This window comes from Heliangelus exortis, chromosome 1 (genome assembly GCF_036169615.1).
Source record: "Heliangelus exortis chromosome 1, bHelExo1.hap1, whole genome shotgun sequence".
In the NCBI taxonomy this organism is placed as follows: domain Eukaryota; kingdom Metazoa; phylum Chordata; class Aves; order Apodiformes; family Trochilidae; genus Heliangelus; species Heliangelus exortis.
The window spans coordinates 162,616,285-162,632,658 of NC_092422.1; the positions used below are offsets into that span (position 1 = coordinate 162,616,285).

The window sequence follows — 16,374 nt, forward strand, 5'->3', positions numbered from 1 at the left end:
TGAGCAGGACTGATATCAGCGATGCCTAAGGCATAGTCACCACCCTCTGACATTCTTATTGAACAAAACCTTGTGTGTCTGGTCACCTCTCATATTTTGCACTGCTTTGATTGTATGCTTTGAGGGTCTGAAACATATTTTAAAAGTTTGTGGAGCATGACAGAATGAAGCCCTGGTAGGGCAAGTTCTCAGGGCTGCTCAAACATCAGTAGTCAGTAACAATGGGTAATGATAAAGCTTTTAACTTGTTTGCACTTTCTGTTTTACTTCTCTGTCTTCTTTTCTTACTTCTAAGGTGGCCTTCCCTACAGCTTAGGGCCCCATCTTTCTGGGTAACATGCAAACCACCCTCATGCTACTTTGCCTGTAGAGTTTGTTGAAAAGCATGGGATGAGTAAGACTGAAAATCAGCACAATTTAAGGAAGAGGATATGAAATACAAAGTATTTCAGAAGTAAAGAAGTAAATTGTTGTGGCTTGTATCAAATCTCAAGAGTACACTTTTTGAGGTCATGAATTTGCTTTGGTATAATGTCATGCTGACTTTTTTCAAAATGTAGTTTTATGTGTTTTATAGGTAACATAGATGGATCCAAGCAGATTCATATCTGAGGCTTGGATTTAGACATCTAAAAGCACAGTTTTGTAGCCAGTGTCAGAGCAGGTTTTTGATGAGCTGTGTTCACTGCTGTACTATTCAAATAGATATTCAGTCAGATCTGGAGCCAGAGTAAACTGTTTTTTAAACTGTTACCCACAGCCTTCTCCTGGACAAATTGGCAAGATACAGACTGGGTGGGTGTTCTGTGAGATAGGTAGAAAACTGGCTTGCTGGCAGCCTCTCACAACTGGGGTCCCCCAGAGATCACTATTGAACTCTACACTGTTCAGTGTCTTTATAAATGACCTGGAGGATGGAACTGAAAGCACCAGCAACACTTTTGCTGAGTACATCAGACTGGGCAGTGAGGCAGAGAAGTCAGAAGGGCTGACCTGACCTGGAGAGGCTTGAAGAGGGGGATAGCAACAGCAGTGTGAAGTTTAACCAGGACAAATGCTCAGTCCTGCACGTGGGATTGAATAACCAAAGAGCCCCATTCAGAGTAGGATCTTTGTGGCTGTGGGGCAGCCTTGTGGAAAAGAACATGGAAGTTCTGGTGGACAACAAGGTGAACATGAGTCAGTCTGCAGCAGCAAAGGCAAATTGGATCCTGGGCTGCATCTGCAGGGGCACTGCTAGCCCAGATAAACGTGTGATCATCCTACCTGGTACACCCAGGCTGCACGTGGAGCACTGGGTCCAGTTCCTTCACCTACAGTTCAAGAAAGATGTGGAGAGGCCCCCAAAATGATCAAACGGCTGGAGAAGCTGCCCTGTGAGGAAAGACTTCATCTTGATATAAGGATGAAAGTTTTTTTTTTTTACAGTGAGAACAATCATTTTCTGGAGCAGCTTTTCCAGGGATGTGGTAGAGTCTCCAGCACTGGAGGTTTTCAAGATGTAATTGAACCAAGTGCTCAGTAATCTCATCTGGGCTCCCTTTCCTATCAAAGGTTGGACCAGATGATTTTTTTGAGGTCACTTCCAACCTGGGCTTCCCTGTGGTTCCATGATTGTTTCTATGATTAAATTGTTGTTGGATCTTGCATTCTAGTGAGTCAATCTTTCTCCTTCTCCTTTCTATACTGTCCCTTTCTTGGTAGGGACTGCCTGTCATTTCACTTGCTTCCTGGCTGCACCTTTCTTTGCGATGACAACAGCTCTTTTTCATAAATGAGGCTGTAAAGAACAAAGGGAAGAAAAACAGAAATAAATTTTGGAACAAAAAACAAACCAGGGAGTGCAATCCAGATTGCCACATCTACAGATTATTAGGTTTCTTTCCCACTAGATCTGGAGATCAGTTTCAACTCTCCATTTTAATTCCCAGTTTTCATAGATCTGTTTAGAATAGTGACACTATGCCAGGAACTGTAGCAATGCTAGGGAAATAAAAATAATAATAAGTTAAAAAAGACTGCTAGAAGCTGTGTGATCTGGCTCTGGTCCAATACAAGTCTTACTTTTTCAGAGAGACACAGTTAGAAACACACATTTGGCTTAATGACTCGAAGTATTACTCACTAATTAGTTGAAGCATGTTCTGGTTTGGCAGTGAGAAATGGCTTTTTGATATACATTCAGTTGATTCAAAGCGTGGGAGGTAGCTTAGCTGCTCACTTCATGTACAAAACCAGAGTTATCTAGGCTTTACTGATTAAAGGAAACTTTATCTACATGCTGAATCTTTTTATATGAAGTAACTTACTGCAGTATGGAAAGAAATCTTACATCATCCCCCATAGGTACACTACCCAGTACTGCAGGCTCAGCAGACCCAGGAATTTATTTTAATTGTTAATGGTAGGTTTGTTCCTTCTCACAAGCTGGAAATGCCAGGAAATAATTGGTGTCTCAGTTCATGGGAGTGTTTATCATTTAGATGGCCCTCACACAAACAGTCTAAACACTAATGTTGGAAAGACCAATTTAAATCAGTACTTAATGCTTGTCTATACTTAGCTCTTCCTCGTGTTTCCCATGGGTGCAATTCTGCAGTGATAGCAGCAGGAATGAGCACTGCCAATGGCAAGGCACTGGAATTATTTTAGTATTTGAAATCAGAATACAGTAGTATTTGTAGAAAGCCTTAAATGACAGAAATAACTATACCACTTTATCTGCACCTGGACTCTTTTTTATATGTGTAGTACTGATTTGGTGTTAGTGCTGCTGAATGGGGAGGTGGCTGAAGGATATGGCACTGTTCTACATCGGGTCACAAGATGATCCAAAAAGTCTCACTGCAATGGATGTGGATGTTGTCATTTTTAGTACCTGGATTTGAAATGGCCCTTGTGATCTGCTTCCATTCAAATAAAACCAGAGGCTAATTCTGATGTCTGGTTATTTCTGAGAGAAGATGCTTCAGGTTCTGGGACTACAGTATTGTTTGACTGCACTGATTGGTAGCGTGTTAGGTATTAGCTAATAATTATGTACAGAAAGGTAATAGAAATAAAGGAAATAACTTAGTGCAGATATTAAACCAACCAATATATCTCACCTTCTAGGTCACTGCTTTGTGCTTATAAACAAAGTCATCAAGTATTTGAGGAAATCAATGCTCTTAATCCACGCTTACTGCACTTGCTCTGATGAAGTTTTTTTACACGTAATTCACTGAACCCATTGGCTCAGAGATATTTGGAAGCCCTTCCTCTGTGCTTGGCACTCGTGCTGATAACAGGCAGTCCTAGGGCTGAATGAATTTATGACCTTAGAGAAATCAGTTGTCTCCTCTGTAGGATACTGTGTGTTTCACAGTTTAGATGTATCCACCTCCATCTGGAGAGATCTAGGACACCATCAGGTCTCCAATATAGGTCCTTTGCTACCTGAATCTTATAATTTCACCACTGTCTTGTAGATGTTGGATGTGATCTTTGGCAATGTGGCTTGGGCTGATAAATCCCTAGCTAGGGAAGCTGTGCACTGCAGTCATCTGAAGTTTGGGCTGTGCAGGTGCATTCCCCTTGGTGCAGCAGTCCATGTGGCAACTCTCAAGTTGGACACCAAGGAGGGATGTCTGAAGTTTCCTTCCAGTAGAGGGAAGGAGAGCTGCCCAGAATGTTAAAGGGAAATAAGGACAAAGAGTCATAGGAACAATCTGAAAGACCTCCTAGGGGCTTTATTGTAGGTTGCTCCTGAATGCAATCACGGAGAGACTGACATATTGCAGACATGGAAATTAAGTTGAGATTGTTGTCCACAGTTGATTGATCAATAAAAGTAGCATGGTTTTTTCATGGCTAGTTTTTGTGGGGTTTTGGGGTTGGGTTTTTTTGTTTGTTTTTTTGTTTTTTGGGTTTTTTTGTGTGTGTGGTGTTTGGTTTTGTTTTGTTGTTGTTTTGTTTCTTGTGGTGCTTGGTTGGGGTTTTTTTCAGTTTCAAAGATACACTACTGCAGCAAGACTTTTTCTCTGTTTTCATGGAACTGCAGGATGGTTGAAGTTGGAAGGGACCTCTGGAGGTCTTGGAGGGGAGAAGGGCTAGGGTAGTGGAGACTGGTGGTTCCTTCTTTCCTTTTTGAAGAAGGATGTGGGTATCTCTTGTTTCTCCTCTCTGTAACTTGTCTTGTTACAGAAGTCAAACTCTTTTCTCTTTGTTTAGTGAAACAGTGGCTCTGCATACAACAAAACCTAGTAACTCTAATTCTTTTAAAATAAAACTCATTCTGACAGAGTCAGAAACAGCATTTCACAGCTTTGTGCTTATCATATGAATAAAAAAGTCAACCACCAATGTCTCCTGGAGTGACTGTGTAAAACTAGGGGATCCCGAGACCACTCTTTGTTGAATCTGCCTGCTCCTAGGGCTCTCTTGTTGCTTCTTGGTACTAAGCCTGAGACTCTGATTCAACCTGTTAAGAGAGTATTTAGCTTGGCAGCTGCTGCCTGGATTTTTACTTGTCTTGCAGTTGTTGCAGTGCACCTTTTAGTGTTCCCTCTGTCCCCTGCAACATTTTTTCACCCATTCCTGAGGGTACTGCAGTTGCTGCTGCATTTTTCTTTTCTTTTCCAGCTATGTGACTGCCTCACTGCAGCTGTACCATGAAGGTCATGGGCTTCCATGGGGAATTTCTATGCTCCAGAGTTTTATTTACTGCAGATTTGACAATCCACAAAGACATAGGGAATAATGCTTTTCACAGCACTGCATATGGCAGCCCCTACATTCTTCTTTCCTGGGCAGTGAGGGATGGACTCTTCTTGAGGAGCCATCTCACAGGTCCCAACAAGCCCTGTCTGAGGGCTGGAGACAGGCAGCATGCAAGCAAGGTCTGGACATCAGGAGGCTGCAGGTTGTGACTCCTAATACCAGGAAACTGCTCCACTTTCATTGCTGCTCCTGACATTGGAGCTTTCCACCTCATGGAGCAGGCTAGTGGGAAGCATAGTTTTGCAGATGAGATCTGAAATGCCACAATATCACTTAAAAAAATTAAAAATGCCACTCCACCTCCCTTAAATGGGGGCCTACAAAATGCTTGTTTATTTTGTTATATACATTCCAGCTTCCTGTGCAGCTTTATTGGTCCTAACTAATATTCTTTCTGTAGCTATTAATTCTTTCTGTGATGGTTTATTTTTTGTTGTTTTTTTTTTTTTTTCTTTATTGGAATACATCTCAGACACAGCTTTGCCCAGTATCTCCTGTTTTCTGACCAATAACTCCTGAATGTGTTCAGCTTTTCTGTGTGGTCTTTAATACAAAAAATGTTCTTCTTTGTAATAATGAAAACTTCTCTGTGTGCTTCAGAAAGCCATTACAACTTAATATTTTGGGGGAAGAGTGTTTTTTATTTTAAATACCCTTTAGTTGCTTGGTGACTTCCCTTGAAAAGATCTTGCTTGCTAAACTTCGTTTGAAAAATGTTTATTATGAAAAAAACCCAAACTATTTTCTAGTACTGGTTAAATGCTTTTGAAATAGCAAGGTTCACTATATGCTTTTGGTCATAAGGCAAAGCATATGTATTTCTGTAACTGATTTAACAAATACTGATAGAATTAATAAGCACAGAGTCTACTTTGATATGCTAAATATAGGACTGAGTGGGCAGCAATGAAATATGGGAATTTGTACAGTGGTCTTAATGACCAACTTTTTTTTTTTTTCTTTAAGGGTCGTATGATTTTACACTTGTTTTAAAAAATGTCTTCTCCCCTTCCCCTCCTAAAGGTAGAGACCTGTGGGTTCTTGTTCTGGGAAGGTATCCAACCCATCATAAGATTGGCATTCCAGAGTTCAAGTATGTTGCTAATATGCATGGGGATGAGGTACGTTTCAACTTTTGTAATGTCATTTATACCAAATGCACTTACCAGGGGTTTAGGGTGAACTTCTCTCAGCTGTGTGCTGTTTACTACCGAGGTATGCCATACCTCAAAGAGGACCTAGTATGCATTTATTTCTTGAGGAATTTCAAGAATAAAGGTTTTTTGGGGGGTTTTGGTTTGTTTTTTTTTTTTTTTGTGGAAGGGCTCTAGGAGACTTTATATCTCAGTGAAGCATCCTACACCTAAGACTCCTCTAAGACAAAGTAGAAAGAAAGCTTTGTCTCCTTCATGTGATTAAAGCCAGAGGCTTTAACTTTCCTGGCAGTGAGTCAGATGCAGTAGTTTGTTGGTACATTGTTATTGCCTAGGCATGAAGTATGACTGAGAGAACTCTTCAAAGGCACCCTACGATTGAATAGTAATTGCTGTGAAGCACCAAATGATTTATTTTAGGAAGGAAATTTCTCTAGGGAACCCTCAGCTAGGAATCCCTAGATTCACCTGAGGTAACACAGTGAGTACGAAACAAAAGGCAACTTCAGCTTTAAGTTGCTCTGGAAAAAATGCCCACTTATTAACAATAAAGGAGAAAATTGTCATTTTGAGCCTTCTTGGTCAAGTACATGAATCCAGAGCAGAAAGGCTCAAAGCTTCACTCTTCTCTAGAGTATTTTCCTGCTTTCTGTTTTCCTCATTCAGCTTTACCTGCTTATATTAGTCATGTTCAGGGTAAGTTTAAACAACACGATGTATTTCTATGTAGTCTTTAGTGCGAAGGGTAAATAATTCAAAGAAATGATATATTTATTTATATATATACATATACATATACATATACATATATATATATAAGTATGTATGCCAGACTGCAAATTTCCAAAACTAAGAAAAATGGATGTAATAGGAAGCACAGCCCATCACAAGCCTTTGCTACTACCAGTCCCATGTGTGAGCACTTGCACGCCTACGGGCACTTACGCCACTACGTGCCAAGAATTTTCTCCCAAGTCAGACTGGTTTCACCTTGTTTGACAGTGGCTGGCTGCAGTCAAAGTGTTGCTGGGAGTCTGACTGCCTTGGAATTTAACTCTTGTGTGGAATTTAACTCTTGTGAGCTGATTTGTGGTCTCAGGTGGGTACACATCCTGCTGAGTGCCCAAGATGAGGTTGGCAACTCCTAAAACCTGGTGTGTGTCAGTAAGGGTGCCTGGGAACTGAGGCTCCGTGTGGCAGTCTCTACAGACTGCTGAAGGGAATTGCAAGCCTGTGGCCACAGGAGACCCATCTTTGGTAGGGATGAGGTGGAGGGCAGGATATGGACTCATCCAGAACCGCCTGGCTTTCAAATCCAGAATTATTGGACTGTGGAAGGCCACTCCTCTTACTGAAACCTCCACAGTGAAGCACTCCTGACACTCTCACTGCCCAGCTGGATGTGCACAGGGAACTCTGACCATGGAGACACACACAGTTTGCATATCCACAGGGGCAGCAGTTGCTGGAGGGCACCTAAATCACTGCCTAGGATCTGTATTTTAATAGTGACTTTGTGAGGAAAAGAGCAAAGACTTTTTTTTTTTTTTCTTTCTTTCTTTTTTCTTTTTTTAAGCACCTTGCCTGAGTTTGTCTCAGCACAGTTGATCCTTGAGCTGCTTAGGGACCATATAATGCTAAGTGTCATGCTACATTCTAGCTTGTCCTTTAGACCAAGCATATATCTAGGGAAGATTCTGGAAATAGAGCTGTTCCTCCTTTTCATGCCTTCATGATGATCAGTGCCTTTCATTTTGGGTTTGGTTTTTTTTTTTGTGTGTGTATGAATATAACACACAGTTGGTGTTTGGTTTTCCTATCTGACTAGAAATGTATTTCAGATGTCAGGAAATTAATTCCTCATATAGAGAAGTTGAATATTTTTTCCCATATCTAAAATTCTTTTGCACAAGTCACTGGGGAAAGATTCAGCTACCCCTATAATACATTAAGCAGATAAATTTTGCACTAACTGTATGACAAGCTTCAACTTGTGTCCCACAGTCTTTCATAACTTTAAATTGTGGGATTATAGCATAGTTGATCTGGTTAGGTCTTATGTCCTCTAATTTTGCTTTCCATAAGGGGGACAAAGTGAGAAAAGTTTTGTTCTCAAATGTTGTTTGGTGATGCTGCTCCTCTAACCTGTCATGATCCCACAAATGTCACTTCTTTTTTTGGCTCAGCTGTCTGGCTGCTCCTAAAGTCCAGAAGTTAGGGAGGAGCCTGAGCTCCATGTGTACAGGCTGTGCACACATGCTGATGGAAGGAAACCCAGGTTATTTGGAGTGCTGCCCCACTGGGAGATTCTACAAAAATGATGAGAGTACACAACACTAGGAAGAGAGCATTTTATTCAGAACTGGAAATATTTATTTTCCAAAGTATGCTACTTTTCTTTTAAAACTTTAAGACATGACCAGCTAAGGTTTAAATTATTTTTATTTTGTGATCACCATTGCCAAGTAGAGTCAACTTTTGCCCCAAATCCCCAGAGATGCAACAGAACACTTCTCCCTTTTTGTGTGTGTGTGACTGTATGAAGTTTGACACCATTTTTAGAAATATTTATTGTTTGACTCAAGCTAGATAACTTAGAGGTAGTTCAGTCACTTGCAGCGAAATGAGACTTTAACCAAAATGGCACTAACAGAGTGCACAAAATACATAAGTCTGTGAAACATTAACAAAATCTGCCCAGAGGAAGATGAGGGAGGGGTAGCCTGCTGTTCTGGGGCAGCTTTCATTCTGATTTAGGCAACAGCTTCTCTTGTCCCAACCCTGAAGGATCTTCTCTTCCTCAGTGTTCACACTTCACACGTTCATCTCTGCTGAGTGGAACGAGTTCTTCACCATCAACCAAACCCCCAAACACTCCTAAGTCATAAACTGAACTATCACCTTTTAACCAGTTGTATCAGTGATCTGAGTCCAATCTACACAACTGTACCACAGAAACTAATTAGAAGGCTGTTCTTCAACCATGTGTACCAGTGAAACCCTGTAAGGGGTTGAGCATGGCTGAACAAAGTGTAGACCACCTGTGTGTCTCTGCTTGTTCCCTTTCAGGTCTTTCTTACAGGGACTCCTTGACTTGCTGCAAACTGAGCCATCACAAGATCAACTCTTTCCCAGGGTGGTAATGCTGGTACCAGCCCTTTTCTCCTACATCATCCTTTTCTGATCAGTTCCTCTTCCTAGAGTAACAGCATTTTGCCTCTTTCCTTATGCCAAGCTGAGCCTGCACCAACAGGCCTGAGCTGACCTAGATGGAAGGATATGTTACGTGGTGCTGGCTTGGCTGGTGAGTTAAGTTAAAGCAACTAGACCCTATTTTCCATGTCATCACAGACACAGGCAAATCCACAAAAGGGTTTCTTGAGATATGGTGACTTACTAGGGCATGGGTTTATCTGTGATCAGTATAATTTGGGCTTAAAAAACCCAACGAACTATCATGTCTAGTGTAAAATTTCTCACTGTAATTTTTAAAAAAAAATTACTGAAAGCTGCATTTATACAATCAAAATGCCCCTATAAAAAGTTTTTGGTTTTTTTTTTTTCTCCTATCATCATGCTGGGCAAAAAAAGAGTTGTGTCCACACACCACACAACCTACAGCACATATTCCTGTGTCCTGTGTACTGTGCAGTACAGTATGGAAGTGCTGTGGCAGGGGAAGAAGAGAAAAAAGAGAATTAATAATTTCTTGTTTAGTGAACTATTTTCTACCTTACATCAGTATGAGCTGATGTGATAGAGAGGAGGTCAGAAGCACCAGAGATTTGAAAATCCAAAGCAGACAAATCTGTTTGCTGACAACAGACTTTTTTTAAAAAAAAAAAAAAAAAGCTGTGTGCCACCGAGATCTCTTTGAACAGAGGCAGGGCTTCTGCCTCACCCCATTTGCCTTCTTCCTTATCTTTACTCCCACTCTTCTGAGTGGGAAAAGAAAAAAAAGTGAGCCATTTCACAGCCAGGTGAAGCCTGTGCTGAGAAGCCTGTGGAAATTATCCAGGTGGTAACATCTCATGCCAGTTACTAGTTGAAAAGCAGGCTTTATGTTGCTGTTTCCTTTGGTGGTAAATCAGGGAAGTTCAGTTCCCTGTCACTCATGTGGTGGTTCCTCACGTTTCCATAGTGATTGATGCTGGAGAAATAAAATAAATGCCCTGTGTGCCAAAATGTGTTTGCACAAGCAGCTGCTTTAGCACTGGTGTATTTAGTAAAGAAGGACAAGCAAAATGAGGCGTGTCACAGCCCCACATAATATAATTATTGCTGCAAAAATGTTGAAAAAATAACATCATCTGAGTGTGGCATTTTAAGTGGTGAGGATGGGCTGTGGGTCTCTCTGCTGTGACTCCACTTCCACTGGTGGAGTGGGTCCTGGTGTGCTGTGCTGGGTCTGTAGAGCGGTCAGGGCTGGAGCAAGGAGTCTGGTTAAGACTGTGTTGCTCTGAAACAGGTCCTACCTGATGGTTTGGATCTTTCTTTCAACATGGCTCAACTTAAAAACCAGGCCACGATGAACTAATTTTAATCATAAAAATGGGCAGAGTCTATCCACCCATAGTCCCCTGGTATTAGGTCTCTATCATGTGGTAACAAAAATGTTTTAAAAACAGGGGTGCTGCACTGAAGTGTTACAGTGCTGGTGCAATTGGGACCAACAGCCTTTTAACTGGCTGCTGCTGAGGCTTCTTGAGTAAGCCCTACAGCAGGTGAGCAGGGTGCTGACCCAACCATGCCAGAAGCAGGAGTCAGCAAGTTTACAGGGTACAGCTACAGGAAGAGCAGTCACACCCTTCCCTTGATCCATGGCCTGACACACGTGTGGTTCCTCATTCAGGACTTCCCCTGAGGATCACTGAAAGCCTTTCCTGCTGTCTCTCCCTTTGGGGCACACACAAGGGAACTGACAGAGAAGCTTAGTGCTTAACTCCCTAGAGGTGGGAGAAAGGGATTTCCTTTGCTTTTGTGTCACCCCTCATCTGACCTACAGCAAAACAACACACCTGAGCATCACCCTTGGGATACTGCAATTAAAACCAAATATTCATCGTTTCTTCTCAAAGCCCCAGAGCACATAAAGCTGCTTCCCTGCTCTCTACATCCTTTTATTAGAATAGAGGCAGGTTAAGGTGCCTGTTCTTGACTTTACTGTCAGCAGCCTAACTCTGCTCTGTCTAGATCCTTTATTTGGAGTCCTAAAGTGAAAGTAAATGTCTCATACTTTTTCTCCACAGGCACAGCTGACCTCTCTAGTAGGAGGGTAAAGGTTGGCAAGGGAAGAGATGCCTTCCAAGAGCTTTATCAAAACTTGACCTATGCTTTCCCAGAAATTACAACTTTCTACTTCCCTCCCCTCAAACACCTCCAGATGTTCTTTCTCAAGAAATGCAGGGCTCTCTTGACCAAAAATTAAAACACCCCTCTGTCACCTTGCCGAAACAGAGTGCTGATAAGTACACTCTCCCCCACCAGGAATGATCAAAGTACCAGAGATGAGCTGAATTGTTTAATGTCCTAAGTACTCAGGTAGAGCAAAAGCTATAGAATCTGTAAAACCCTGTAAAGTAGGGCTACTTTTCAAAATACTGTATACATAAGAAAGTCTGGATTTAACTCTTAAGTGCAAAGAATGCCATCTATGAAAAACTGCTCTACTTCCATTCTTTATAAACACTGTCCCTTCCCATCATCTTTTCTTCTGGTTTTTCTTAATCTTTTTTTCTCCTCCTTTACCTTTTCTTGCTTCTCTGCCCTTTCTTTTCTGGTTTTCTTTTTTGTCAGGCACTGAAGAGAAGTCTGATGGGAGCAGAGGCATTTTCCCAGTTTCTCCAGAGAGCAGTCCAGTCTTGTTCTGTAGTTTAGCTATCTCTGTGGTAGGGCTGTGGTAGGGCTTCTGAGTCTGCTGGTTTTCTCTCTCATGCCCAGGGCCATGATTTGGCTGACTTCTCTCCCCTCCTTTCTCCACCCCAACACCCCCCCTGACTCCCTGTGCTTCCCAAGATGTCTATCACTCAGAGCTGGAACTGAGCTATCTGTACAAGACAGGTTTTGTTGCATCCCTTCTTAAATTTCACACAGGAAATTTATCAAACCAGCTGAGCAGTCTGCTTTCATGTCCTCAGGAGCTCTTTGGAAAGCTACTGGCACTAAAGGAAATGAGGCACCTTTTCCCCATTTGCTGCAGTGTCTGAAAGAACCACTTAGTCACTGGCAGGCAGCATGTGCATTTGTGTGCATACAGGCAGCTTTGCCTAGCAGATTAGTGGATGGTGGCTTGCAGGAGACCATCAGGAGCTGACAAGCAAGGGTTAGAGAACTCAGGAATAAATCTGTTGGGGAGCAGGGTTGAAAGAGGTCCTGCTGTTTCCTTGTACAATCAGCATGGCAGAACTGCTTGGGTACCAACTCTGGGGCCATGGCTGCCTTCCAGTATGACAAATGGGTACACAATTTAGTGGAGTCATGTTTGGCACTAGTTTGTTTGTTTGTTTGTTTGTTTCTCTTGCAATAAATGGCACTTGTCTGCTAATTGGTAAGGCACAGCTTGTCCCCAGCCTGAGCAGCTGTTACACCCAGCTCCATTTGCCCCATCGGGTACCAACCCCATTGTTGCTCCTTAAAATGTACCAGTGTGAAATTTCAGCAAGATATTACTGCAGCAAATAGCTGTGGAGAAATACTCCTTTTCCCTTGCCTGGTTTCACCTACTTTTTACCTGAGCCTGTACCAGTTTGAAGGAGATGTTTACCTGTGACACTGGTTCATCCAGTAGTGTTGCTCCATGTTATTCACTTTAGAAAAAAATTAATTTTTTTGCAATATTTCCTCTTTCATGTTGCAAGACTCCCTCTAAAAGATAGTGAGATGCTGTAGCTCTGAATTACAGCCTGCAGTGATTTACCAGGCTTTGTTCTTGGTGATAAAGTAGAGATAAGTGATCTCCAGAGCACATCTATTTGCAAGTCTTGATTTGTTCCCATCCCAGCCAGAGCTTAGGAACCCTGCAGCACCCCTGGGGCATGGGTCACAGTGATATAGAAAGTGCTCCTGGTTTCTGGGGTAGAACAGGATTGTTCTGAACTCATTGGTGCTGGAATTTGCCACTGTTTTTGCCTGAAATCTGATAGGTTAGGCTAAAGGGAGGTGTCCTGCCAGCTTTCAAGAATCTGTATATATTTACACAAACAAAAATACATATTTAGCTTTGTCTGTGCTACTGCCTCTCCTTGACCCACAGCCTGCATCCAAATGTCCTTCCATCTCTTTCTTGAAGGGCTGATGTATACCCCTTTGGATTCCCCAGTGCCTGTGTTCATAGCATTAAAATAAAGCAATGTAGCAGAGAATCTGACAGAAAAATCTATGGGGCCTCTTCTTGACCCTGTATTAAAGGTGACTTCTCATAAGAGGGGACGATCAAGAAAAAACTCCTCCTCTGTAGCACCCTGCACACAGGTCAGGTGTCTCCCTTTCTTCTGCCCCATCAGTGCCAAGGGGTGATGCACAGCACTGAGGTTTGGGTGCAGGGCCCGGGGTCCCTGGGGCAGCAGCACAGAGCTGACTCTGCAGCGCAGCTGAGATAACACAGGGGTTTCCAAACCCAGATGATCTTTATCAGGCAGGCTGTGCAGTTCTAGGTTTTGATAAGGCCGTGCTTTATCCAGGCAGGATTTAAGCACGCAGCTGACACAGTCAGTTTTCCATTCCAGAAAAAATTCTTTGTTGCTCTGGGTTTAAAACCCTTATGAAAGCTCTCCAGTGACTCCTTCCATCTATTACATTACCCTACATATATTTAGGGGAGAGCATAAAACAAAATGGCGTTGACCAGAATGCTTTTGTCGGACTGTGTAATCCAGTCAGAAAAGCCTGTAAATGTAAGGTGAGGGGTCATTTTTTTTTTTTTTTAATTTAATTTAATTTTATTTTATTTTTGTTTTCCCTTTAACAACAGACTTAAAGTCTCTGCTTCTTTACACAGACTGTTGGAAGAGAAATTCTGCTCCACTTGATAGACTTCCTGGTGAGCAACTACAGACGTGACCCGGTGGTTACCCGGTTACTCAATAACACCCGGATTCACATCATGCCAACCATGAACCCTGATGGGTTTGAAGCTACAAAAGTGCCTGATTGTTATTACTCACGAGGAAGGTAAGGGTGGCTCAGGAGGGTGGGAGTAAGGTAGAGGAAATGGGTGTGGATTAATAACAGGAGGTAGCCAAGGGACTGAATCATGCTTGGTGGAGCGGGTAGCCTGGAGGATGTGCTAGGGCTAATTTTGGTGCTGCTCTGAAGGCACTCTGTTACAGCACAGAGTTTTTGCAAGACTGAGTCAGACTGGTGTTTATATGTGGTACAGCTAGAGAAAATTGGTCAGAATAGTATAATGACCTAAGCTTTTAGGCAGGAGACCCAGATTGCAAATAGAAACACAACTACCTATTTAGGCCTTTAGGGTGCTACAAAAAAAAAAAAAAAAAAAAATAAAAAGGAAAACCCCACCCACAGGGATCTATTTCAGCTGGAGAACTCTGTAACTCTCCTTAATGAGAAAGAGGTGTGTCAAAGACTATCCTGTGGACTCCTAAAAACGTGTTTAAAGCTCATGTTGAATGCAAATATAGTAAGAGGGGGGAGCTCTGTCTCTCACAGGAGCTGTGCTAAAAGCAGTGCTAGGAAAAAAGCAGAAGGAAATGTAACCTGGCATTGCACCCTCTGCTGCTTTTGCATTCTTGAATGTGAGTAGGGCAGAGACCAGAAAGTGGAGGAAAGGTTCAACATGCTAGAAGGGGAAAAAAGAGGGGAGAGTGAGGCAATGGGAAGAAAGGCCATGTGGGCAAAGTTGCACAGAAAAAGCAAACTTAGGAGCTGGAAGTTCTCATGGATCACTGGCCATGGCAACTTTGGAAGCAAGTGGAAAGGTAGTTTAGGTAGTTCAGTTATTTAGGACTAAGGGGTAGGTCCTCTTTTTTTTTAAGTTAGGAAATAAATTTATTCCTCAGCAAATGGATAGGATTTTTTATCCCCTCACTCTCAAATGGTTTAACTGACTTAAGTTTAAAAATTAATACATCTGACACTTAAATGCCCTCTCTGCTCTTTCACTGACCTGAGTGAAAAAGGAAGAAAGCATTTGCACAGGCTGGGTCTTCAGGTACCAGGAGAAGAGAATACATCCTGTGCTTGAACCAGGTTTTTTGCTCCATGTCCATAGTGGCAGCAACACAAGGGATGCAGCCACCTTGTAGTTATCTTCATCTTCTGCACAAGTGGGAAAAGCACAAAGAGAAGGACAACATCCTCCTTATCTGCCCTAGGTTTTTCTAATTCATGTATGTGTAAAGTGTGTGCATGCTATATGCTTGTTAAATATTACTCACTGTTTCTAACCTGAAATGCAATGGAATTGGTTTTACTTCATCCCCTGAAAATCCCAGTGCTGCCAGAGAGCAAACTGAAGCCCATCTTCCACTTGAGAAGATCTGCAATGCTCATCTTGCCTGCTTCCTGAAGGCACTGGTGTGCTACAGAACTTGAGCACTGGGAGGCTGGTGAGGTGGCAGTGTCCACAGGCAAAAGAGTAATGGGGGTGTCTTCTCTCTTTCTAAGGTACAATAAGAATGAAGAAGATCTGAACAGAAATTTTCCTGATGCCTTTGAAACTAACAATGTCAGCATTCAGCCAGAGACTCAAGCAGTAATGGACTGGATAAAAAATGAAACATTTGTCCTTTCAGCAAACTTGCATGGGGGTGCCCTGGTTGCCAGTTACACCTTTGATAATGGTAACTCAGGTGAGCTTGTAACAAACTCTTTTCTCCACAGCTTATTTAGGCTAGGAACACTAGCTGTACTAGAGCAAAATTTATAAGGATTTCTGCAATTTTTTCCAGCTTTTGAGCTGGGCTGGGCAGACTTTGATGAGCCCCATCAGAAATTACTGCCTGGTATGACTGTCTGGGGGATGTTTATCCTATATGTGAGCCAGCACTGTATGTTTTACCAGTAATGGGAGTTTCCATGATGGCTGTCTTTGTTCTGCAGTTACTGGCACTTTGAAAGGCTACAGCAGGTCTCCAGATGATGATGTCTTCATCCACCTGGCAAAAACCTATTCTTTGAACCATGCCAGCATGTCCAAGGGCACCGGGTGTGACAACAGACAAACCTTTCCAGAAGGCATCACCAATGGGTATTCCTGGTACCAGCTGGAAGGTAAGAATGTCAGTGGTGGTTTTTTTCAGCTGCTGTAGATATGTTCTCACTCTCTCCTGCCATCTTTGACAATGGAAGGGCTGCAGTTTTGCCCAAAGTAGGGTGTTGAGGAGGAGGAGGCAGCCAATACACATTTGCATGGATTCTCTGATCAGGATCTGGGTAGGTTGCAGGCTCTCCCAGCTGGCATTTGCAGGGGTGACTGAGGCAGTCTCTGCTGTCTGGC

At 42.4% G+C, this 16,374-nt stretch overlaps 1 protein-coding gene across 2 annotated transcripts in view; it reads left to right on the forward strand.

Annotated features, from left to right (window-relative positions):
- CPM (carboxypeptidase M) overlaps positions 1-16,374 on the forward strand; it is a 36,606-nt gene that overhangs the window by 16,153 nt on the left and 4,079 nt on the right. Inside the window, exons 3-6 of one of the 2 annotated variants that reach the window (XM_071733443.1) lie at positions 5,785-5,882; positions 13,912-14,084; positions 15,543-15,727; positions 15,978-16,148. In XM_071733443.1, coding sequence (XP_071589544.1) covers positions 5,785-5,882; positions 13,912-14,084; positions 15,543-15,727; positions 15,978-16,148 — 627 coding nt within the window. The remainder of the gene's footprint in view (positions 1-5,784; positions 5,883-13,911; positions 14,085-15,542; positions 15,728-15,977; positions 16,149-16,374) is intronic. The other variant, XM_071733444.1, reaches the window with a different exon arrangement.